Source organism: Triturus cristatus, chromosome 11, assembly GCF_964204655.1.
Source record: "Triturus cristatus chromosome 11, aTriCri1.1, whole genome shotgun sequence".
Classification (NCBI taxonomy): Eukaryota; Metazoa; Chordata; class Amphibia; order Caudata; family Salamandridae; genus Triturus; species Triturus cristatus.
Window position 1 is genome coordinate 941,282,843 of NC_140594.1, and position 26,975 is coordinate 941,309,817.

The following is a 26,975-nucleotide window of genomic DNA, read 5'->3' on the forward strand; positions in this document are numbered from 1 at the left end:
CGTTTTGGAAGTGCAAACAGTGGCTTTGCAGGCCTCCAACTACAGTGCATGTGACCCGTCCGGGCGCGCGCACCATTTGGAGTCCTGCAACCACTTGTTTGCTTTCACTATTCATCGCACCATTTGGCAGCCTGCGTGCCCGCCCCCACTCCCCCTCCGTCAGCTTCGCTTTCACTATTCATCGCACCATTTGGCAGCCTGCGTGCCCGCCCCCACTCCCCCTCCCACTCCGTCAGCTTCAGTGCGCGCTTGTTTTCTTTGATCCCTATCTCATGCCAGCCTTCCCTGTTTGCTCAATCCTTATTCAATTCATGGTTTCCTCCCTAGAATTCTTTCTTTCCTGCCTCATCGTCGTCATCTCTCCCATTGCAGCCCCCCCACATCTTTTTACCTCAGTCTACCACGCTCATACGCACTTCACTGCATTACCCCAATTATGTTTATTTTCTACTTCTATCTTCCCTCTGTCCTCTCTAAATTTCTTCCCTTCTGGTGTATTCACGTTTCTTCCCAATATGTATTTGTGTAGTGGCAAACGAGCCTTGCACCTCTCCCTGCATATCCATGGCGGAGGGTTTCTTATGCAGAGAGAGATGAACCTGAAGCACAGGAGTACATGAGGGCAGCACAAGGGTAGATGCTACTCTTATTCTTGTGCCGGTCTGCACACTCGACTAGTGTTCCTTCCCTGCTCACTGCTTGAATGCACACATAGGAGGTGCACTGAAAGGGTTCTCTCTCCTATGAACGCAGTCTTCTGTTCTTTAAAGACATTTGATAACATGACTCCAGCTCTGAGGGAACTCCAGTAGCTCTGCATTCAAGCCAGAAATACATTCAGAATCGGATGCCTGACCCACAGAGGGAACCCTCCAAGCCCCCTCCATACCTTGCAACGCGCCTCAGCATCTCTAATGGAGAGAGGACTGCAGAGCATTGACTCTCTCTTATAGCACGTCTTGTTCTCCACAAACATCCTCTATCTAACACACTCTTCACCCCTCCATCTGACGTCAATGGAACTTCCTAACATTTAGGAAACTTTGAAACATCCACCAATGTCACGTTCACCTTAAATAACCCCCTCCCAACAGCTCTGCTATCCCAACTACAGACAAGAAAAGAAGGGCAGAAACTGAACCCGAGGCCACGTGCTGCTCTGCGCAGGCATCTCAGCCCTCACCTGAAGCATTCGGCCACTATTGGACCTCCAAGCACCCCTCCTCCGCACCCACGTTCTTACCTGCAACGCCCATTATTCGAGTCTCCTCGGAGCCATGCCAATGCACCTCAATACCGGCGTGTAACAGCTCCTCCTGGTACCAAACTGGACTACAACGCGCTGTAACCGCAAAGATGCTCTGCTGAAGCCGGCGAGGAGTTCAAATCCCAGCTCGGCCAGTGATGACCTGAGCATGATAGCGCCCATTACTGGCAGTGCATAGAAACCTCCAAAGAGCCTTTTCTAAGCTTTCTACGAAAAGCAAGTTATTAAACACGTCTGCCAACGCACCTCGGCTTTGAGCTAGAGTACACTGCTATTCCATCAGCAACACACATCTCTGTACCAATGCACCCACACCTCTCCATTTAAAGTGCAGCCTGCTTCTGCAGTACAGTAGCACGTACAGAACGCAATACACTTCAGTGTTGCACTTCTAAACCCATACTAATCACCTGCAGAGACTCGGCTTTAATTCTGCCAATGTCTCTTAATACCGATCTACAGCTCTCCCGGATGTGCCATTCTTGAGAGGCACAGAGCACGTGCACTTCAGCCACGTGCACCTCCCAGTATTCCAAAACTGAAACCCAAAGCTGTGCCAATCTACTTTTCTCCAGGTCTTTTGCACTACCTCGTATTCAAGCACTGAAACTGAATTACAACTCTGCCATTCTAGTACTCGGATAAACACCCCCACAGCTCTGCCAGTGCACCTCTCTCCTGACCGGCTGTACCCACAGATATTCCAGTACCCGGATAAACACCCCCACAGCTCTGCCAGTGCACCTCTCTCCTGACCGGCTGTACCTACTGAAATTCTAGTGCTCGGATAAATACCTCCGCAGCTCTGCCAGTGCACCTCTCTCCTGACCGGCTGTACCTACAGATATTCCAGTACTCGGATAAACACCTCCACAGCTCTGCCAGAGCACCTCTCTCCTGACCGGCTGTACCTACAGATATTCCAGTACTCGGATAAACACCTCCTCAGCTCTGCCAGTGCACCTCTCTCCTGATCGGCTGTACACACAGATATTCTAGTACTTGGACGACACCCCCACAGCTCTGCCAGTGCACCTCTCTCCTGACCGGCTGTACCCACAGATATTCCAGTACCCGGATAAACACCCCCACAGCTCTGCCAGTGCACCTCTCTCCTGACCGGCTGTACCTACAGATATTCCAGTACTCGGATAAACACCTCCTCAGCTCTGCCAGTGCACCTCTCTCCTGATCGGCTGTACACACAGATATTCTAGTACTTGGACGACACCCCCACAGCTCTGCCAGTGCACCTCTCTCCTGACCGGCTGTACCTACTGAAATTCTAGTGCTCAGATAAACACCTCCTCAGCTCTGCCAGAGCACCTCTCTCCTGATCGGCTGTACACACAGATATTCTAGTACTCGGACAAACACCCCCACAGCCCTGCCAGTGCACCTCTCTCCTGGTCGGATGTACCTACTGATATTATAGTACTCGGATAAACACCCCCACAGCTCTGCCAGTGCACCTCTCTCCTGACCGACTGTACCTACTGAAATTCTAGTGCTCGGATAAACACCTCCGCAGCTCTGCCAGTGCACCCCTCTCCTGGTCGGCTGTACCTACTGATATTCTAGTACTCGGATAAACACCCCCACAGCTCTGCCAGTGCACCTCTCTCCTGACCGGCTGTACCTACTGATATTCTAGTACTCGGATAAACACCTCCACAGCTCTGCCAGTGCACCTCTCTCCTGACCGGCTGTACACACAGATATTCTAGTACCCGGATAAACACCTCCGCAGCTCTGCCAGAGCACCTCTCTCCTGATCGGCTGTACACACAGATATTCTAGTACTCTGACAAACACTTCCACAGCTCTGCCAGTGCACCTCTCTCCTGACGGCTGTACACACAGATATTCGAGTACTCGGACAAACACCCCCACAGCTCTGCCAGTGCACCCCTCTCCTGATCGGCTGCCTGCACAGATATTCTAGTGCTCGGATAATCACCTCCACAGCTCTGCCAGAGCACCTCTCTCCAGATCGTCTGTACACACAGATATTCTAGTACTCAGATAAACACCTCCACAGCTCTGCCAGAGCACCTCTCTCCGGATCGTCTGTACACACAGATATTCTAGTACTCAGATAAACACCTCCACAGCTCTGCCAGAGCACCTCTCTCCTGATCGGCTGCATACACAGATATTCTAGTACTCTGACAAACACTTCCACAGCTCTGCCAGTGCACCCCTCTCCTGATCGGCTGCCTGCACAGATATTCTAGTGCTCGGATAATCACCTCCACAGCTCTGCCAGAGCACCTCTCTCCGGATCGTCTGTACACACAGATATTCTAGTACTCAGATAAACACCTCCACAGCTCTGCCAGAGCACCTCTCTCCTGACCGGCTGTACACACAGATATTCTAGTACTCAGATAAACACCTCCACAGCTCTGCCAGAGCACCTCTCTCCTGATCGGCTGCATACACAGATATTCTAGTACTCTGACAAACACTTCCACAGCTCTGCCAGTGCACCTCTCTCCTGGTCGGCTGTACCTACTGATATTCTAGTACTCGGATAAACACCCCCACAGCTCTGCCAGTGCACCCCTCTCCTGATCGGCTGCCTGCACAGATATTCAGTGCTCGGATAATCACCTCCACAGCTCTGCCAGAGCACCTCTCTCCGGATCGTCTGTACACACAGATATTCTAGTACTCGGACAAACACCTCCACAGCTCTGCCAGAGCACCTCTCTCCTGACTGGCTGTACCTACAGATATTCTATTATTCGGATAAACACCTCCGCAGCTCTGCCAGTGCACCCCTCTCCTGACCGGCTGTACACGCAGATATTCTAGTACTCGTATAAACACTCCCACAGGTCTGCCAGTGCACCACTCTCCTCATCGGCTGCACATAGATATTCTGGTACTTGTATAAACACGTACACAACTCCGCGATCGCATCCTACCCTCGACATGCTGCACCTCTCGGTGCACAAGGGTTGAGGGCACCACTGCATAAATGAACCTCTATTCTGAACAGCAGGTGGGGTGTATTTTACATCATAGTCGTACAGCCAAAGCGGGGTTACAGTCAGGCGCGCAACACCCATTGAACTCAAAGGGCTTCAGCCCCCCCCTCCCCCTGTCGTGTGTGGCAGCCCGGGATGAGACCGCTTCCCGGGCAGACACAAAGCCGCGCCCGAGCACTTCACAGGTCTTTAAAAGACCATTTGTATGTAAATGAGGCCTCGCTGTTGTTTCCCCCCTTCTAAGAGCCCCTGCAGCTCCACTCTGCCTAGATTCAGCCCCCCCACCCCCGAAATCAGCGCCACTCTGCCTACTGTTTAAAGATTCAGCCCCCCCCCCCCGAAATTTTTGCTTAGCCCCCCTCCCCCCCGAAATTTGGCTCTAGTTGCGCCTCTGGTTACAGTTAACGGGTGTTAGGTAAGAAATTACTTTTAAAAGCCACCAAGCGGCTACTTTTGCAGCAAGTACTTGGTTCAAACACAAGTAACTGCTATAGAAGAGTGGAGCAAAGGAGAATTAGTGTAGCACAAATCACAGTTAAAGATACTGAAAACTAAACATGTATATATCAACGCCTGCTCAGGAACATTAACTTTAAACAAAATATTTCAGAATAGACAGTAATTAGGTAAGTGGACTATGAACATAAGAAATCCCATTAAGGGCAATGCAGAGCTGCCACCTTACCGAAAACCATAAACTGCGCGCCCATCCCACACTTCATCCATCACACTCCTAAGCATTGCGTCCCATTAACCTAATATCTGCACCTCGGTAGTCACCGCGCACCACATGGAAAAACTTCACACATAGGATTAAAACAAAGACCACATCCTTCCAAGCACACCCTACGCCAGTGATCTTTAAACTGGGCCTCAAGTGAATCCGGGTCAGGCTCTTGCCAAAAGAAGCATTATGCTGAGAACAGTGCTTTGTTTTCAGCTGAAAAAGATGAGCGACAGTTAGTTGCCCTGTAATGGGACATTGCTAACATCTTTTGACATTTATTTCCAGGCTGGGAGAAGGTGTCAAAAAGGAAGAGACTCCAAATATTCTTCAAACCCTCCACCCCCATTTCTAATAATCGCACTGTGGATACTTTTACACGTTAGTAAGGCCTGCTTGACAAGAATAGTATGTTTGGCAATCATGTATTTGATTGGAATTTTAAAACTGCATCAGAACTTAACTGCAATGTTTAAATAAGTCTAGTCATATTTAAACATTGCCAGGTTATTAGAATAATTGTGAACATTTTTGAGGGGGACTTTGATGATTTTTTCCCCCCACAGGAGTGGCATGGCATTGAAAAGTTTGAAGATCATTGCCTTACGTGGTGTAACATGCTACCCATGAAGACAAGCTCTTCAGCGGGTTGTGAGCGCTATATCTTACAATACAACATATTATATAATACATACAACTATGTCTAGTCTGTTCTAACTGTTTTCTGTTCCATGGCACTGTTTCTTACTGTTTAGCATTTTTATCTTCCTATTTATCTGTAAAGTGCGCTTACATCTTCCTAGTAAAGTGGCTAAAGAAAGCTGCAAATATCTAAGTTAGTTTGTATCTAAACTTTGCAACCCTTACATCATTTAGATGTTGTAGTTTGTTGGAATACTCCTCTCAAAGCGTGAGGATATACATTCATCTAACCCACACAACCAGAGACAGCACTAGAACACCACTTGTGTGTGCAGAAGAGGCAGAGTTGACAAGAGCATATTTTCAGAGGTACTAAGATATTCCCTGTGCAACTGATTTAACAGGATGCTGTGTATAATAGGAACAAAACGTACACCGTAAACTAGGAGTTTGCAAAATGAAGTAAAAAAATAACTAACTGTATTTAAGTGGCTAGGGCCAACAATACAAGGCACTTTTAAATATAAAATTACTGTGCAACCAGGACCGAGGAACGGGCTAGCTGTGGATGTTGAGGAAGAAACGAGAACCAAACAAAAGAAACAAGCATTTGCAATGCAATAGGTCTCGCAGTTGTTAAGAGTTTGAGCTATTGGCACTGTAAATGGCAATGCCTTTTATTTATGTGTGGGTTTTTAAAACATAAATAAAAGGCATTGTCATTTACAATGCCAATAGCTCAAACTCGTATAAATGCGAGACCTATTGCATTGCAAATGCTTGTTATTTGTGAAGCTGTGCTTCGGGATCCCTGTCTCATGATAACTGCTCTACCCCTAAGCTAGAAACATTCGCTTCTTTCACCCCACATACTGCAGACCCAATGCTTGGCTTGATAATTCCATTAAGGCAGGCTCCCCATTAGACTATTGTGCTCCGAAAAATACTACAACTGGCTCCTAAAACAATATGCATGCATCTGGCTGATATCTTTAATGGAATGTTCAGCTCTGGCTACTTTTCCCAAGGCTTCGAAAAATCCTGCCTCTATTCAAAGAATCCAACCTTAGCCCTTTCGACCCTAAGGATTACCGACCCATCTCATGTCTGCCATGTCAAGAGAGTGAATCAAGAGCTGGCCTCTTTTATAAACATCAATCACTCGCTCGACCCTACTCAGTTTGGATTTAGGGGCAAGCACAGCACCGATTCAGCCCTTATTGTTGCGTCTGAAGACATAAGATCTATGATAAATAAAGTAGGGAATTCTGCCTTGTTATGTTAATTAGTTTATATAGCGCTCAACTCACCCTGGGGCATCTCGGCGCTGACTAGACGATTAGGGACCTGCACGGGGAGCATTGGAGAGAAAATTCAGAACAAAAAGGCTTTCAGCTGTCTTCCAAAAAGGCCATAGTTGGGAATTGATCACAAACCCTGGGGGAGCTGGTTCCAGTATTTTGGAGCAAGATATGAGAAGGCTCTGCCGCCAGTCCGAGTAAGACGAAAACGAGGAACTTGAAGGAGGCTCAGCGAACTAGATCCGAGACTCCTAGAGGGACAGTATTTGATCCGTTTTCTTTGTAGGTAAAGAGGACATCTGTTGTTCAAAGCGTTATAGTTGAGGCAACAGATCTTGAAAAAGGATCTCTTTTTCACAGATAGCCAGTGTAGTTCTTGGAGCAGCGGAAATGAAGGGGAGCCTGCCGGTCGATTAAGAATCATTCTCGCTGCCGAATTCTGAACCACTTGCAGTTTGGCCAGGTGAGTCTCCCCTACTTCTGCCAGTAACGCGTTGCCGTAATCCAAGCGGCTAGTTACCATAGCCTGCACTAATGTCCTACGATGACAGGTAGGCATATATGGGAGTATTTTCCGCAGAAGTCGGAGGCTATAGTAGCATGAACTGGTCATGGCCGCAATATGGTTCTTCATGGACAGCGTCCGGTCTACTTTTATATACCCAAGTTTTTTACTGAAAGTTTGGGAATGGGAGCAGGGCCCAGTTGGACGGGCCACCAATCATGTGACCAGATATCAGTTGCTTTTCCCCCAACAACATGATCTCGGTCTTTCCTGGATTCAGTTGAAGGCAATTTCCCGTCATAGATAGCCTTCATGCCGATGGCCAAACGGATTCTCTTTCTCTGGGTTTTCTCCAATAGTGAACATAAGCTGTGTGTCATCTGCGTACGAGATGATCTCCAAGCACAGCTGTTCAACTATCCTCGCCAACTGGGCCATGTCTATGTTAAAAAGGGTAGTGCTCAAATAAGAGCCCTGCAGAACACCCCTCTCTAGGGGCATTTTGGCCGAGGAGTAGGGGCCCAAGATGACTGTTTGAGTTCTATCGGACAGGAAATGTAACCACTTCAGGGATGTCCTTTTGATACCACAGGCGGATAGTCTCTCCGCCAGCTTTATATGAGAGATGGTATCAAAAGCTGCGGACAGATCTAGGAGGACCAGTATCGTCGAACCCCCCAAATCTATTGTCTGTCTAAGCAAATCTGTGACCGCTAGTACAGCGGTTCCCGTACTGAAACCTGGCCGAAAGCCCGATTGCAAAGGGTCCAGGATTCCATTTAGTTCCAAATAGGAGCTAAGTTGTCTATTTATAGTGCTCTCCAACAATTTCCCCCAGAGTGGTCATAGGGAGATAGGCCGATAGTTGCCAAGGATTGATGGATCCCCCGTAGGCTTCTTCAATATAGGGCGAACAGATGCCTCTTTCCAAGCAAGGGGAATGGTGCCAGAAGTTATAGAGCAGTTGAAGATGTCGCTGATTGCAGGAGCACAGCTCGGGGCTAGGAGAGCCATGAGTTTTGGAGGGCACAAATCATTTGGTGACCCAGATTTTTGCTTTGGAGAGGCCTTTTAAGACCTCGTCAATAGTGGTCAGTTCAAAGCGCTCCAGGGAACTAGTAGTTGCCTTATCCCGGTCCTCCAGTTTGGACAGAGTTTCAAAGACTGAGGGGGCTACCAGAGGAAAGTTGTCATAAATTCTGGCTATCTTATCCTGAAAATAAGTCGCCAGGGAGGTACATAAATCCTGGGACTCCATAGGAGACTGGATGCAAGCTTTAGGGGATGAAAAGTCTTGGACTATGGTAAATAAGGCTTTCGTAGAGTTACTGGCTTGTTCTATCTGCTTGAGGATGAACATACGTCTCGCTGCTTTTAGGTTCAGATGGTATGTGGCCAGAGACTGTCTATACAGTAGTCTGTTTTGATGGACCTTACTTGCCCACCAAGTTCTTTCCAGGCGCCTACATTTAGCTTTTTCCATCTTAAGCTCCTCAGTATACCAAGGAGTCGAGATTCGCTGTTCAGCGGAGCCATGTTTTTTGGGTATGGTCTCATCAAAAGCAGATTATAGTGCAGCGTTGAAAGCCTCCAACTTTTTGAAAGCCTTGGTTAAGTTATTTACTAAATCCAGGGAATAAACCTCATTGAAAGTTTCTACGGTAAGATTACGCCATGATCTGCGCTGTTCTGGTGTTTTCCTGATGTATGGTTCCCCATTTTTTTTGCCACGTCTGGTGAATAAAGAAGGTGATCATCGAATGATCAGTCCATGTCAGGGGGTCGGGGAGGTCACAGCTCAGTTGGTCATAGTTGGTGAACACTAGATCTAATAAGTGACCAGCTCGGTGTGTGGAACCTTCCACACTTTGTGTCCCATTGATTTCAAAGAGGAAAAAAGTTAGTCAACCTCCGGATTAGAGGTGTTTTCCCCATGGAAATTAAAATCGCCTAGCAGAAGAAACGTTTTTGCCGCGAGCCCATGTAGAGCTATGTGTTCGACCAGAAGGTCAGTAAAATTGGCTTTAGATCCTGGGGGCCGATAGAGTAAGGCACCATACCAGCAATCCGTAGGAGATATAGTAACCTTAAATATTTCCAATTCCAAACATTCATTTTTTACCGTGGACACCCAGTTCACTATAAGATGATTCTGGAAGGCAATGGTTATGGCACCACCCGTTTTCCCCTCCCTGTCCAGATGAATACATTTATAGCTATCTGGGATCGCTAAGTTTATCATGGGGTGATTTGAGGGATTTAGCCAAGTTTCTGTGAAAAAACATAGTGCAGGCGAGTGAGAGAATCATGTCCCAGATTTCAAACTGATGTCTTGCAAGAGACCTTACATTGCACAATATATTTTGTAATCCTATGGTAACTGGGTCTGGGGCCTTTCTTGTAGAGAAGGGGTCCTCTGCATGTAGGACCGTAAGAAATTGGCAATGCTTACACATAACTGGTCCTTCTAGCATGATGGGGAACTTCGGAGTACAATTACTGTGGCTTTGCTCCTTAATAAGTTCAAACGCTCCAATAGCCCGCAGGGATTCAGCTGACTAACAAATAGGGGTATGGTGGTTATTATTTACCTGGGTAGGGGTAGCATCTCTGGCCCCTGGGCTCGGATGGGCGCAGACGGGCTTGCCTTTGGCACGCCGCGCAGTCATCCTTTTTTAAACTCACCGAGGAGCAACGACTAGCGCGCTGCCCCTGCTGCCTGCCCAATATGTCTGCCCGCTCCTGCGGTCTACCAAGTGAGTGCGTGAAAGCCCTCCCGGGCACCTAGTCAGCTGGGGTGAGGTGAGCAAGTAAGCCACTTTATATTTAAAAAACAGAGTGCAGGTTAAAATTTTAAAGAAAAACTTGCGGCGCAAAAGTAATTATACCAAAACCAGAATACGCCCGGCTTCCGCCTCAGGAGCCTATCTACTAGTACTGCGCGCACGCGTGGTCATCCTCTTAAAATCACAGAGGAGCAACGACTAGCGCGCTACCCATGCTGCCTGCCCAATAAGTCTGCCCCCCTGCCTTGATTATTTTAAATCTCAACGGCATTCGACACGGGCAATCATGACCTTTTGACTGACTGTCTCTATTCTACTGGAATCAGGGGAGCGGCGCTTGCTCAACTTAAATCCTTTGTCGGAGCATGAACAATTAGTCGCACTAAACTAATATGGGTCTGATCCTTTTTCCCTTCCATGTGGTGTGCCACTGGATTCCACCCGGAGTCCCACCCTTTTTAGTTTATGCCACTCCTCTGGCCAGGCTCATAAAATCTTTTGGCTTCTCAGTAATATCTTGCACTGATGTCACCCAAATCTTGGTCTCCGTGTCCAGTAATCATGATGATACTGCAGCCAGATTCCACAACTGTATGCAGCACACACAAACGGATAAACAGCAACTGCCTGAAATTAAGCTCAGTGAATAACGGAGGTATTCCTGTTTGTCAAGAACACATTGCCAACCCTGGTCATGAAAGTGAGAAATGTGGGGATCCTTTTTGATGACAAGCTGACCTTCGAAAACCAAATTAATACTGTGACATCATCAGCTTTTTACAGTCTGATGCTTGTCAGGAAAGTGCTTCCCTTTATTCCCAAGGATATGCAGAAGACTGTTGTCACTACCCTTAGGTTATCCAAATTGGATTTTTGTAATGCCCTCTATACCAACATACAGCAAAAACATATAAATAAACTGTAGATCCTGCAGAATGCAGCGGCTCAATTCCGGCTAGGGATTTCCAGGCATCAATGAGCCTCACAGGTCCTTAAGCAATTACATTGATTGCCTTTTAGGAGAGTCATTGAATTCAAGCCCCTTGTGCATTGCTTTTAAAGCACTTCACAACTCTGAATATCTTAAACACAACTTTTCCTCGTGTATCCCTTCCAGGTCGCACGTTGACAGCCAAAAACATAATTATTCCCAAGTTTACAAAAACCCATTGGGGGGCAGAAGCTTTGTAATCTGCACTGCCAAACTCTGGAACACTGTTCCTCTCCGTAGAAAGGAAATGACAGGTCTTCTCTCATTTAGGAAAGCATTAATGACATGGCTGTTTAAACAATAAACGGTGCTTTTTCTCCCCCCTCTCCCTCCCAACTCTTACTTGCTCCCCTTAGCAATAACTGCTTTTTCATTCTTATGTAGTAGCAGGGCTAAGACACCTCTGGACATTCAAGCGCTTTATAAATATGAATTGAATTTCATAAAGAAGTTTTTGGGTTGTAGATCCATGATAGACAGAGGTAGCTAATGGCGATATACACATTTACCAACAACAAATCAAGGCTAAAACCATATCAGCATTTCAATTTATTTTGTTGAACAAGGACCTTAATTTTGAGTGGTAATTGAATAAATCAATCCCTCTATGAAATCAGTGTTAGCTTCTGGCTTTGGTGCGCCATGGCTTTTCTCCGATCATTCTCAAAACTAGTTCTAAAGTTCCATTTAGATCAAAGAATTTAAGAGACTATTTTACAAAAACACTAAAATACTGTCCTTCGCACTGAACAAGGACTAGCTAAAAAGACATGCAGATCAACTTTTTCTTCTTCAAAAACACTCCAGCCTGAGAAATCTCATTGATTGGTGTTGGGAGGGTGGAAAGCTGCGAGGTGGGGGAAGGGGCGGGGGGCATTTAGGATGCTGTAGAATAATAGTGCCTTTAAAGTACCTGTAACCTGGAGATATGGCAAGGGGCAGGTGCAAGACTGCGGTGCTTCAAATGCATTAAAACAAACCAGGAACAAGAAACTGGATAGTTTGCATCACCAGTACCATCCGTCTCCAAAAATGGGATAAAAATGTAAGTTTGGAGAACACTGTGCTGGTTTCAAGTGCCCTGGGAGAAAGGGAACCTTTTCTGCTTGGTGTGTGAAGGGGGTATCCCTTGATTAGAAAGATAAAGAGCAAGGACCTCCTCACTGAAGCCTAGACGAGGTCACCTCGAGTCAGTGAGCCACCCAGGACAAACCTTACAACACAAGAGATGGTACAAACCTAAAGACATTTGCTTTGCAAGACAGAAGAAAAGCCGCAGAGGACATTCCAGGGCTGCATGCATGGTGAGCCTGCATTATGCCGATCCACCCTCTACCATATACGTTTGTGGGAGCAACAATCACTTCATTTCCACCAAAGGGTTTTCCTCCTTTCATCTCGACCCATGGTCGAGCTTGGGTCCAAACATCCCAAAAACAGTTTGTAAACCTTACACTTTCACAGACACTATAATTCTCTAGGTCTCCACCAACTGAAAATTGCTAACGTCAGATGCTCAAGCTATGGCCCAAGGGACCTCCAGTAGACTCTGGCCCATTTCCAGCATCAGCAGCTCCAGCCTATTACTTTAGAAACCAGTTGGAGCATTATCTAGCATTCCGTTAACCATTTACAGAGCGCTTCTATCCACTGACCATCAGAGCACAGTATCCCCAGTTACCGGGATACTCAAATTTAAAAGACTTATTTGGGGGCCCTAATCACTTTCTGTGGGTGGGAAGCATTGGTGTGCCTATAAAAGTGTTTTTGTGACGTTAGGATTTCCAGCTAGCTAGACAAAAGAATCTCGTCTGTTGTCTCATGCACCTAGGGCCACCAAGACAAAGGTCCGAACTTACCAATTGCTCATTGATCAAACAGACCACAGTAAGAGGCCGGACCTTCCAAGGACTAAGAACAGGCCAACCTGTCCCCAGAGAATAAGCTTTTCCATCAACACCCATGTTATGCAAAGAGTACCACTACAAAACTGGTCCTACCAAGGCTCCAAAATATGCTAAGACCTCTGGGTGTTTGTGGTTTCCTTTACTGTAACTGACCTACACTTCCGAAACATGAATTACCTATTCCTGTTCAAATATATAGCCCCGACTAAAAAAAATGTATTTGTGTAATTGTGTCATACTGTATCCAGGTTTCAAACCTACTGCTCTTTCTTAGGAGTCTTGACTGCTCAACTTAGCTACACTTGGATAATCAAGTGAACAAAAGGAGGAAGATGGTAATCCATGAGAGCGCACTCCAAGGACAGTGCCCAATAACCATTGACCCTCTAAATCTATTGAACCTCAAACTATTCTATGAAGTACAGACCAACAAAGAAAACCAGGCCTTTGAACAGTAGAAAAAGGCTGCAGTTCCAACCAAATATTTATTCAGGCATATCTGATTTTCAGGCTACGTCATTGGAGAAATTCCAAAAATAACTGGCTTGTGTGATAACAGGATCTCAAACAAAACGTCAGCGGTAGCTTGCAAATAGTTTGACAACCTCCGATTCCAACAAGTAGTTCCACAAAACATTACCCAGGTCACCAAATGAACACAAGAGATCCTTGTTTAACTTTGCAAACATCTAAATAATAGGCCAATAAGTCTGATAGGAGCTCTACAAAAGGTTAACTTAATGAACACTGAATTCCAGTGTTCACACTTAAATCCAGACAAACTGTAATGGTCTAGCAGGGGCTTTGCTAAAGACTAAACCCAACAGACATTAATTACAATGAGGTCGTTTAAGCAGAATCTAGCAGCAAAAAAGCCATAGTTTGAGCAGTGGATCTAAGCACATCCTAAAACCCAACACACTTACCTAGGTTTGACAGCGGTCGTTTTTGGTGTCCTTGTGTATGGTGGAAAAGGCTCCAACTTCTTCTCCTCCTCTTTCAATTCTTCTTCAAAGGGATTAAGGGACTCTTTCGTGCTAGGGACCTCAGATGATGGGATGACTGGGGAGTGCTGCAGAGGAACATCTGCAGGTTTTGCCTGCTCTTCCTTTGCTTGGACTTGGGTTATAGATTCCACCTCACCACCTTTAGAGCTATCCTTTTTCCCAGTGACAAGGGAAAGCAGCGAGGACTTGAGGCTGTCTGGCTTTTTAGTCTCTTTGATTTCTTTGGACGGGTCTGAGCTACCTGCAAGGCTAGCCTCTCGAGATTCCTCACCGGCAGATGGCTTGTAGGATGGAAGGGTCATAGACTTAAGGGAATCTTTTGATTGAGACCATGACGAACGCTTGTCAGGAAGCACATGCACAGGATCAGCTGGCTCTTTGCTAGTTTTGGAAGACAGGCTTTCTGAAGAAGAGGATTTGATGGACAAGTTCTCGATCGAAGAATACAAGGGGGTTTTCCGAATTACTTTCGGCGTAAAGGTTAAAGTGCTGTCCTTTGTTGTGGCTTCTGGCTTTGGCTCTTTTTCTTCATCGTAAACGTGATTACCATTAATACACAGATTGGATCTCGTAACTGGATCATTCTTGGGCCTCAGGCCGCTGAAGAATGAAAGTCCTTCTTTCTTGGGGTTACCAGGAACAATTTGGTTGATCTGTGTTGGGTCAGCACTCACTGTTCTCTTGTGAGTCATAGCTGGAAAATGAGGTGGTTTTCCTTCGATTTTGGTAGATTCTGGCTCTGTGGTCAAAAACAGAAATGAGGGATTTAGTTTACAAAAAACATTACACAAATTTAAAAAAAAAAAAAAAAAAAAAAAGACAACAGAAGTAACAGACATGTCCGAAGGAAAAGCAAATATATATATTATAGACAACCAAAATGAAAGACATAAGAAATAATAGAAACATACAACATTGATCTCCTCAGTTGCTATTGTAAGGGGCTTGATCAGAAGCTACAATCTGGAAGCTTCTAGTGGGAGAAGTTGAAAGATGGAACCAGAGGACCCTTGTAAGCAAGCAGGAATGAGGGAGAGGTGCTTTGTGAGTAGATTATTTCCCCCAAAAAATTAGTGCATCACTAGCGATAGGAGCCAGTGCATTACAGGCATCCCTCCTTAGTTGTCTGGAAGGCGTGAGCAGAAGAGGTATGTCGGGACACAATGAGCGATGGGATTGGGAGATGGCATACAATGGAAATGAGAGATGGATTCCTGTGAGTGGAATGGAGCCCGTTCGTGAGATTTGGTAATGGTGGGAGGAGTATGAACAGTGAAGTAGAGAACCTGTGTGGGGGAAGCATAATTGTGTGTCTGGGGGGGGAGTGGGTAGGAGGGTGAGAGTGAGTTAGTGTGTGCGAACAGTGGATGAGAAAGTGTGCACGTGTGTGGGAGAGTCTGCAAGTGTGAGAAACCTTGCCTGTAAGGAGGGTGGAAATAATAGTAGTCTGTACAGAAATATTGAGCTTCATGGAAAAGTAGACTCACATCAACCTCAAACAAACTTTTCTCCTGACTTTCTCTAAGCACTACTTTTACTCGCTTGCTAACAGGGGTTGGAATGAATTAGAACTGCCATTTAATCTGCTCAGTTATCCCCATTTCCCGGTGTGCTCTGAATCCGGGGCAGCAGGGGTGCCAGGGTTCAAGAAGGATATGTATACAGGGTGCTCAGCCATGCATGGACACTCACCTAGTCTAAGAGAGTATGAACTCTGTTTCCAGCACTTGAGACCTCACGCTTCGTTGGATTATTTAACCAACTTTATAGTCTGTATCCTAAAACAGCATTGCTTTCTAGTGTCCAAGACCTTCAACCGCCACCCAAAGAGGATTTTGACTTTTGTGCTAAATATAGACTAAGTTAGGAGACTAAATTAAAAAAAATGTAATAACTACATTAATTCGTTTTTGCCCTACCCAAATGATCGAACTCTTCCAACCAGGGCATAAAGCGCTATAGGCATCTTTAACAGGTATGCCTCAATATCATTACACCAGGTTTTCAGTTGCTGAATTCCATATCGAGTCTAGAGTATGGTCGGTTTCTACAAATAAAATGCAAGCCTGGAAATTGTGACCAGGTGAGATGCACTCTAACTGAAGTGACAAATATATTTCCATTTCCAGCAAGCCAAATACGCAAACAGCTTCAATTTATATACTAAAAGCGCCTACAATCCTCATGGCTCAGCACTTTATGGAATAGATGGTTGGCATGCTCATAGTGAAACTAGGTTGCTAAACTCGATCTACAGCAAGTCTTAACCCTGATGCCCAAGAGAACTGCCCCCCCCTCTAATTACAGATGACAAAAGCAATTTTGCTCATATTCACTCCAATATCCCCCCCCCCCCCCCCCCCTTTATCATTTGCTGTTGGGACACGCGTACAAAGAAAGCACAATGTCAAATTGAACACTTCTTAGCACTTCACTCTTGCAGCAGGCAAGCAAAGGTGGTATTTAAAACGAACTAAACTTTACAAGTAGCAAGCCCACTAACGGTTCACATTATGCAAACAACCAAAAGATCTCCACATTTCTTGACTGGTTTGACTCACCGTCAGTAGACAAAGGCACATCATTAAAATCAGAAGAGAAGTCTCTGGGCTTGAGGACAGTCCTCTCAGATGGCGGTGCTGGCTGGAAGGAAGGCAAAACAGACATGGATTGTGACAGCGGGGACTTTTGCAGCCCGGGCTTGGAGAACAAATTCTTAAGTTTGGATTTCTTCTTGGTCACTTTCTCAGGAGCCTCCTCATCACTGTCAGCCCCAGGCTGAGTGAAGCTTGGCACTATGGCAGAGGCCGTATCGGGGAAGCCATCATGGCGCTTGCCTTTAATTTTGTCCTTCAGTTTCCCAAATGGTGAGCGGGACTTTTCCTTCATAGACAGGTCGAACATACTGGCAGTCATATTGTTCCTCATGAACTGGACATCAATTTCAAGCTCACCGCGTTCCTTCTCTTTCTTGCCAGGTTTGGATTGCAGCTTATACCACCTACAAGCAGAAAGAAATAATGGATTAAGTAAAAAAACACATCAAAAAAACCTTACCAATCTCTAAAAGATCCATGTTGAAAGAAAAGCCATTAACCATATCTCCTAATACAAACAATGTTATGTGTGGGCAAACTGGTGTTTAATGGCTTTAAAATATCCTGAAACCAGGGAACCCTGTATGTTCAACTCCTGCGTCCCATGCAGATCTTTACCATGCCTCACCGCATGTGCCAGTACAACAATCGTTTGGAATAATGGAGAGTAACCCACCTGCTGCACTGATCCCCTGAATTTGGTGTATGTGCTAAGAAACCTATTAGCACCAGCTTAATTTCTAAGTAAGCGAGAAATCAGGGCTACACCATCCTAATGAAGCACCAACGCTGCAAGCGACAAAACAGGACAAGGAGACCGCCTTCATGTGGTTACTGACGAGCCAAAGATCTTCCTGTATCCACATTTTGAAGAATTCCTTCATTAAGGCTTACACTGTGCAGCAAAGGTGTGATCATTATTTCCTAGCTCATATTACCTCAGAGAGGGAGGACGGGTGCGAAAAAGATACAAAAAACAAAACAAAAAATAACACACAACTGCACTTAGTTTTTCAGTTCCATTTTCAAAATGTCTTTTGCAAGGATGGCATTAGTATCTTGGTGTTTCCATCATTCATCATATGGGTGAGTCGCGCACTACATGGAAGTCACCTTGACTTCAGTTAAATACATGTTTTTCTGGCACCTACACTACTGTCACCATCACCCACTCTGGAGCTAGCCCAGTTGGATATGCATATATGGAACTAGAAGATATTTTACTCAAGGTCTTTACAATCTGTTGATCCTGTCCTTGTGAATACTCCCTCATCCCTTCCACAGAACTCTGAAGCCCAGGCCCTTATATCCACCAAAAGTCTGGCTGGAGACAGCACTGATATATAGTATCTATGAAGAAAGTCACACAGGAAAATCTGCAAATGGACTATATCAGACTTACTGGACGACCAACACCAGTAGGACTTTAACCAATTGGTTGATTACAGTCGTGTATTGTTCATTCTAGCTGTTTATGGAAAACTAGAATACCCCTTCATTTTCTGTGATGTAATAAGGGTTTTGCAGATCAAAACAACAAGTTCAGTCTATGTTGCTGAACACCAAGATTTGGGTCTCTGCACCAGTAATGGCTACCTTCATGAGATGGTTTGCTGAGAACTATTTAGCAAAGGACCTTAAAACAAGTCTTTGGTAATCATACAGAGGAAAGGTTGGGTTTACAACACTATCAAGCCAAGCTTGTAGGCTGTGAGACGCCAGATACTATGGGAAGTAATGTGGGCAGTTCATCAAATTTTAGTCGAGGCAATGGAAGAATCCTCAGGGTATAAAAGTTACATTTTTGGTTCACAAAACATGTACACCGACACTGGTTCGTTATCAGAGGAATCTGGTGCCCTCACTTGGCTACTGAGATTAGCATAGTTGACTTCTGGAAGGGATGGGCCAAGCTAGTCACTTTTCATGATGTGGGCAGCTCAGTTATAAGTTCGCTGTAGACAGGAGTGTGCTTACAAGGCCTCAAACTATGTTGCGGTTTGAGATTTTGCAATAGTGCTCACTCAAGATGTAAAAGCCTTTGGGGCAGGCAAGGAAAATAGCTAACAAAGCAAAAGCTTGAATCTACCACTCAGCAAGCCCTATGTAGCAACGCAGTTACCAAACTAGAAAAGAACCAGGCAGTGCAACAAGCTAGTGTAAGCCAGAAACCTTTCAGAATGCACTAAAAGGTCAGTGTCCCTAACCTGCTGCATTTATCCAAGTTTGTGCCATCGTACCAATCTCTACAGATCATTCAATTTATCAAGAATCTGGAGAAGTCCTAGTAATCCAGTAATGTAGATTACAGGATCCAGTAATACAGGTATTCACTGGGATCTTTTACACGTGTGACACAGTAGCATTATTGCTACCGGTCAAACTCGTCCCATTTTTCTATGCAGACTTCTACATGGACTACAGGCCTGGATTTGTAAATGTTACACGTAACATGACTTCAGTGGCTGGGACAATCACGTTGATGGCACAATCTGAAAGAGAGCAAGTGATCGCTTCAAAGCATCATAGATATGTAGCCACACTGCCTTCAGCTCAGAGGATGTAGTGAAAGCACTTCAGCCTACATGACTGGAGTATCACCATTATGACCCGAAGAACTGAGTTACGGACTACAAATGCAGAACAGTCACATTTTCTACAGCGAAACTGTAATGACGCTGCAGTAGAGGTATGTATACAGCTTACAGATCACGAATTTTACATAGGTGTGGCTGTAGGGGAACTCGGATTTTTCTTTAAATAAGGTCCATGAACTAAAGAACCATTAAACTGGATAGTTGATTAAGATCGTGATATTTATGCAGGTCTCAATACACAAAACGCAGCATCTGTAATCAGCGACGCTATCAAAAGCGCAATATTGAGGCGGAAAGCGCTATTGGAAGGTCTGGCAGGCACATGAAAGGACACCCACCCAGCAGGAGCAAGATGGCCGCCATACCCTACTACAGCCCTTGAGTTTATCAAGTGAGCGGGGCTTCCACAAAACTAAAACTTTCTCGCAGTGTTACTCCAGTGCGCGCACACTGCACATTGGTCACACAGACACTCATAACAATAAGCCACAGGGCAGCTACATGTGCACTGCATACCTATCAGCGAAGAGGAACTCGCAATCCTCAGTGGAAGACGGGATGCTGCCATGGCCTAACTCGAGTGCAGAGGGTGTGCTTGAAAACTGCTCACTTGCTAACATTTATTTACCCAAATTGCGTGTCAAACATTAGGAGGCATTTGGTTTTAAAAGATAAAAGCATTAATCTAATCATTTTTTTAAAATGTATTTAGGGAGTTGTGTATAACACGAGCTCAAGCCGAAGGTATTGGGAGCGCTGTACCCGAGCACCAGTCCCATTATACAGGGTCACATTTGGTTTCCTTTTTTTTTTTTTTTTTAGGTACGGGGAGATTGAGTGAATTGCCTAGAATCACATGCTGTTGAGCTGAAGCGGAGACTCTACCGTAGTTCCCCAGCTCCACAATCGGCAGCTCTGCCCGTACAGTCACATCCTCTCCCCAACGAGTTATTTCTCTTCCTTGTCAATGAACATTAAACTCTGCAGGTTTGGTATTTTACATATTGGACTGCCCCACAAGGAGGAATGGTTGCAGTGCTCTCCCACGGCTCTGGTGGTTTCGGCCGGGGCAGGAGGGGAGGGGTGAAACCCCGACCCCGGTGCTGTATTCTAGGGCCGGCAAGTGCCCAGAGCTCACGGAATGTCAGACTTTATCTGAACGCGAACGACAACAAACGATTAGTGAAGGCAAACGCTGGCCCAACCCTGCTCCAGGAACCAAGTGACCAGCCCACAGCATTCAGGGGGCGTTCACCGAAACCCAAGGAGGAAGTGGAACCGTGAGCCCCCAGCCCTCCCCCGGTCTCCTCGTGACTACAAAGCACGAGGTGACAGCAGCGCCTTTGTAATCGTCCATAAGAAGGAACAAACCTGACAATAACCCATTGTGGCAACGGTACTAAGTAACTGTCAACAACATAGATGGATGAAAAACCACGTTAGGCAACTCCAAGACATCAGCACGAGGCCAGGTACATGGAAGAAGGACCCACGTGAAATGGAAGGAGCCGTGCGTGGTAACCAGGCTCTGCAGACGAGGCCCTCCAAGAAGATTTCAAGAGAACGTATGTCGGAGGAATAGTGTTATAGGGAGATTTGTACAGCACATTCCCACAATTAATCGGTGTGCTCTCGTAGCGCTTTTTTGTGTCCGCACGCACTTTACGCAGTATTTCTACCACTAGTTTTAACATGAGGCTACAGGCTGTAATAAACACTGTATGCAGAAGCAACTTTAATAACTGATGACATTTTTCCTTATGGGAAATATTTGTCACGTGTTTATTACACAAGTTTGCTTAAGTTATTAAGGGCGATGTGGGCGTCAGAGGTGAGGTATGTAACGCAGTTTACACCCTTCTTGAGAAAGCAGTTCACGCCACTATGGATCTGGGTGAACATTATCCGCATGAATGGGTGGGACGAAGGACACGGTGCCCATTTTGTTTTTAGTTGTAGTAGTCGATTGGTTATGCATTACTTACAGTGAGGAATGTTAGTGCCTCTCAGGGCTGCTCCTCCGCATGGTGGACGCCAGTGACCTCTCCAACAGGCGTACGGACGCATCTACTGACCTATAAAGCTGTTGTAACTTAGGTTTCCCTGCTGCTCAGCCAGAATGAGTGTGTTGTGGAATGTTGGATGTCTGAATGTCAGTTGGGTATGGGCTGAGCAGCAGGACAGCTGCTCCTGGTGGGGTTTTCCTGATTTATACTTGTAACAACTTAAATAAAGAACTTAACTAATCTACGCTATAAGTCCGGAACTTCTTTTGATTACAACAAAAGCCCAGGCCTTTCTAACCTACAACGCTTCTAGGTGGATTACAGTGACAGTGGCCTTATACCTCGCAGACATAATTTTTAGGTCAGTAGATCCTTAAACCAGCACCTACCGATCAGGCCTGCGTAGGGTACGGCCCTAGGAGTATGGATGGGCACCCACCTAGCGGTCAACAGCTCAGACCAGATTATGGAGGAGCCCAGCCACTGTGGGTCTCCGTCTCATTTCCTCAATACGGAGGAGCACAATTAAAAATAAAGATAAACACCCTCCAGCAAAGAGTGTGCCATTGTAAATACAAACCATCTCAAAGGACAAGATGTTCTTTTGGTGTGCAAACAAAGAGCGTTTGCTTCAACTAGATATGTGGGAGCTTGGAGGAGACGAAAAGTGAATGTGTGGAACCAACAGCTCTGTTTCTGAATAATGATATTTCATTTGATAAAAATACCCAAACACATATCATAAGTATTCTCAAGCTCACCAGCACACTGCGTCACAGTCAACAAGACCACACACACGGCTAGCTCAGTAAGGGACACAATACTGTTCATACGTATATCACGTATGAAACAATGCAGCACAGTGCTTTAGGGTCAAATACATCAGAGACAGAAGGTCAAAGGAATTCCCAAAGCGATGCAACAAACATCCTGGAATCTTACATTCTCACCGGAGAGGTGATCCTAGAGGAGTGCACAGCTATCCAATGCTAATGGATTCTTAACCCAACTGGACACGGTCAGCTATAGTTTTGCAGAGGAACATCGGACAATAATACTTGAAGGATAGTCCTCAACCACTTCTGGGGTGCAAAGTCCCCTCCATTGTACATCTAGTGTGTGGCACTTTCCTTGTGAATGCCTAATATATAGACTGCCTGGTCCACTATACTTGCGGTCAAGAAAGCAGAGTTTCACGTTATCTGAAAAAACTCCTCAAAATTTAGGTTGGGAAATGCATAGCTGCACCAGGCAAGAAATTAAGGTTTTAGTCCGAAGGAAAAACGTGAGCCAGGTGACATAGGTATGCAGTGAAAGAAAACTGTGTGGAAAAAAATTTAAAACAAAAAACAGACACAATGGATGCAGGAAAAAGTCCCAATGGAATGTGGTTACGGTGTAAAGCCAAGGAGCAGGTCCCTATGGAAGGACGTTCAGAGGTATTCACAAGCTGCCAGAGTCCTCTGGAGAACACCACATAACGTGGCACATGTTTGCCATCAGAGTTGTTTTCAGAACAGACCTTATAGCCTTAACACACAACCTTTGTGTCCTATGTACAGATATCTGACTGACAAAACACTTGAAAGCCATTTAATCCGAGCACGTCCACACTGGTATGATGCTGCATTCAAGCACGCAGATGAAACCTCCACCCAGCAGTTTATAGGACAATGAAATATCAGGTGACCGCAGCTGGCACGGGAAAACAATCTGTTCACTCCCTCCAGATTCACCCTAGCCTTAATGGAGGCAGTACGTCTAGAAACTGGGGTCCCTTCCCCTAATTCACCACAGGATTAGGGCAATACCATCTACGCTGTAAATAATGGGTTCCACCCTCTTCCCTAGGGCTAGCGGTAGACGAGCACATGCACCCCACTCCGAACTAAGAACACAGGCCCTGTACGTCCAGGCACACAACTCTGGCACCCCCCTGAAGGACTAACAGACGTATCTCATACACAGACCACACAGGCACAACACACAGGGTTTACCTACAAAATACAGCAGACATTAGGTGACTCCATACTCCCTCACTTAAGCACGTTTTATGAATTCAAAGTATTTTTAGCTCTCTTGATCCATCATCAAAGAACCGCGCACAGAATGGAAAGACCGCAAGTACTCATGACAACAAACACCTCTTGGCAGTGCACAGGCTGGAGGCCACTAATCCTCCCCCAGGGCCAAGACTCTCCCCCAGGGAGCAACACGTGATTTCTGTGCGCAGTCATGGCTTCCACCTGACGTATGAGCTCCATCCAACACGTGCGTCAGACGCAGCGCGGAAGAATAATGCCTCCTACCTGCGACGCCCCACTCTACCGGCAGACACACCCAACCTTTAGTGCGCGATGTCCTAATTAACTTTAGAATGTCACAGCGGAGGGACTTCTGCCGACAGTCACTGTCAACAGAAACCCGAGCTCTCTGCAATGCACGCAGGCTCTTATTGTTGGGTAGGTTGAATAACAGACCTGCTACGGAGCTGAGCTCTGCTCAATTCGATAGCTAGAACAGGGACAGGTATACAGGGTGGGGTGGGTGGGGGGGGGGGGGGGGGGGGAATTGGAGAGATATTCTGGGGACCTAAAAGCAAGCGCTTGGAACAGTTCCAGTCCTCCATTTTCCTGTTATAGAGGTCTCCCTTGAGGCAAGTAGGACTCATTAAAAAGGTAAAGTAAAGTATGATATATATACACATACATACATACACTTTTTTTTTTTTTTTAAATGCGGGTCTACCCTGGAGGAGATCCACATACATTGGAAAAGATGCCACACCTAAGGTACCTTTGGCCATTTTTAAACAGCACGAGAGCCCTCACTTTCAACTATCTGCTTGACACTGTTTGAAGCTTATAAACTGGACTTGAGCTGGAGACCAGTCACCCTCAACCAAGTTCCAATGTTCTACTTTTAATTTCCATGTGCTGAATAATGCAGCAACCATTGCTCTGCAATGGTCAGTGCCTTATTTGATAACATGGCTGGAGTCTTCATGGTGTTGGGAGTTTTGGCCCTCATTTTCCACCAGCTCCCCATCCTGCTGGAGGGACATCCGCTTGTAGGTAAGATCAAAAGAAAGTGTGTATATATAATACACCCCCCACCCACTTTACAGGAGCCAAAACTAAGCATGCAAGCCACGATTTCAGGGAGAATAAAAGTGTAGCAGCATCAAGTTAATTTCACATGCCAGCTATACAGCGCCAGTACTCAGTGAGCAGAGGCCTCGTCTGTGAGGCAGCGAAAACTAAGAGCAGAAATTACAGAGACGAATTGTCAAGCAGGGGCTATTGGCAAAGGCAGAGAGAGGTAGGCATTGCGTTAGGTTAAATAGATGCCCTCGTAAGGCAAGCAGTGTGTTGGAGGGCCTAACATACATCCACAAAGTATGGCTGCGAGGAGAAGTCAGGATTGGTCTTAAAGCGAGAAATGGTGGGCAGTAATACTGAGCGCCCTGGAAAGACAGACAAATAAAACGTTTGTCCGTCCAATCTGAGCTGGCCTTTGCCGCCCAGAAAGTTGACAGCTGTTAAACAATGGGAGGAAAGGTGTCCCGTTGCAAACTAATCCTGGCACAAATCATAACCTAGCAGTGAGGTAGTACATTAGAGCGAGGTGAGGGCCACTGCGCGGTCGTACTGTTCTTTATTTGGCACCATGCTTACATGTTTTTTTCTAAATGATCTGCACAGAAAATACCAAAACTTAATCTCATTTTGATTGAGTTTAAGATAAATGGGTACGGTCCAGCGCCACGTTGCGATCCTATTAGTAGCCCTCGGGCTTGCAGACTTGTTGCACTGGGTCAGGAGACCTTTGTGTTGTAAATCCTTCACTGGGGGCCAAGCGGAAAAACATTGACAAGTTTCTGCCTGACTCGTTTTAAAAACTAAGGGCCAATGTACGTCCTGTACTCTCCAACAATGCGGCGCTGACTGCTAGGAGCCAGGGGCACACCTGTAAAACCATGTGTGCGAACGAGGGCCGAGGGAGTGCCAAGGTGAAACTGCAAGGACACCAGCCGTGTATGCGAACACACCCCATATTATACAACATGGGAGCGGCCATGAGAGGGAGGGAAGCTATTTCTGTACATCACGGTCAAAAAAATAGAAATATAAAAACAAACTGAGAACAGAGTGGAAAGATTCGTCAGCGTTGTGCCCACATAGGAAGTACGTCATTCTTTAGAGAGACTAGCCCAGTCTGTTTAACTCAAGGACTACTCCAGGATACAGGCTGGAGGAAGGGATTCTACTTTAGACGTCTAAACACCAACCAAGCACAAGATGATGGCTTGTGAGGTCGACAGAGAAAACGCAGACCTATCCCCACCAGGCCCCACCAAGCCTACCTGTATTGCCGCAGAATTTAGGACCAACCATCTGCAGCATGGAATTGCTAGAGGCTCGAAATTACCAGTCTCTACAGCGCAGGTCCGAATGGTCTGCTCTTAAAAATATATAATAATAATAATAATACCCAAACCCAACATGCATAACCATGACCTATATCCTAAAGCCAACCATCCCTAACAAGGGAGGCCCTACATAAGTCTCAAAGCCGCACACACATTGAAAAGCAGATCTTAGAACCAACTAACTCGTGCGCGCTGGACTAGGGTTAGAAGCAGGTGGTCATATAATTGACGCAAGCAATGAACAATATGACAAGGGTGATCACCCTAAACATGAGGTGGTACACAGTGTTGGAGAAACCGAACAATACATTCAAAAACTTTGACAACCAACCTCTTCGTACAAGGTATGTGAGAGAGCACCACTTGAGGTCAAGCTTCAGATTAGCAGCCCAACTACGCAGAGCATGTTCTGGATGAGCAGAGTACCTCAACTGGACAACAGCCGAGCGGGTGGAAGTGGTGGTCCATCGAATATTCTGTTCATTAGATGAACCCCTTACTTTCATAGATACATTTCCTATGTCAACGCTTCAGGTTTTTTTTCCGCTAGCAATTGGCACCTTTTAGAAGAACCTCCTCTCCCTCTAGTCCACCCTCAGATTGAGATTAAAGTTACAGAATAATTGGTGGATTGCAGTATTGTTAGAACTGGGGTCTCTAGTTGGCAATGGTTTTTATCCTGTTCAACTAGGGACCCTAGCTCTAGTCAGGGTAAGTCTGGTACACACTAAGAATAACCTGTGCTCACCCACTTTCGTAACTTGGCAAGAGCAGCCAGGCTAATCCCCAGAGGCAAAGTGTAAAGTATCTGTACACGCACACAGTAACAACACCACAAAAGGTACTCTACTTCAGTTTAGAAAAATAGCAACATTTATCAGAGTAAACAAGACCAAAACAACAAAAATCATTTAATATTAAGCAAAGTTCTAGTTCTTAGGAAACAATAGCTCTGAGTGGAGCTATCAGGTCACGCGTGACCAGGACAAATCCACAAGTTAAATCAGTCTCCGAGTGGATGCGGGTCGGATCAGGAGTTGGGCAGACCCCAGCACAGTACCATGGAAATGTCGAACTCAACTATGATGCGAGGTGAAGTGCAGTGAAAGCAGGTGATGCATCAGTTCTTTACTGCTGTGCAGGGTCGTAGGCATGTTGGCACTCTGGGATGGTGCGCTGCACAAAGGAGGTGAGAAGTCACTGTAGTAAGTGAGGAG

At 45.8% G+C, this 26,975-nt stretch overlaps 1 protein-coding gene across 1 annotated transcript in view; it reads right to left on the bottom strand.

Annotated features, from left to right (window-relative positions):
- Positions 1 to 26,975, bottom strand: part of RAB11FIP1 (RAB11 family interacting protein 1) — a 69,965-nt gene that overhangs the window by 15,099 nt on the left and 27,891 nt on the right. Inside the window, exons 2-3 of the mRNA XM_085634948.1 lie at positions 16,688 to 17,127; positions 14,046 to 14,865 (exon numbers count right to left, since the gene is read on the bottom strand). Coding sequence (XP_085491074.1) covers positions 14,046 to 14,865; positions 16,688 to 17,127 — 1,260 coding nt within the window. The remainder of the gene's footprint in view (positions 1 to 14,045; positions 14,866 to 16,687; positions 17,128 to 26,975) is intronic.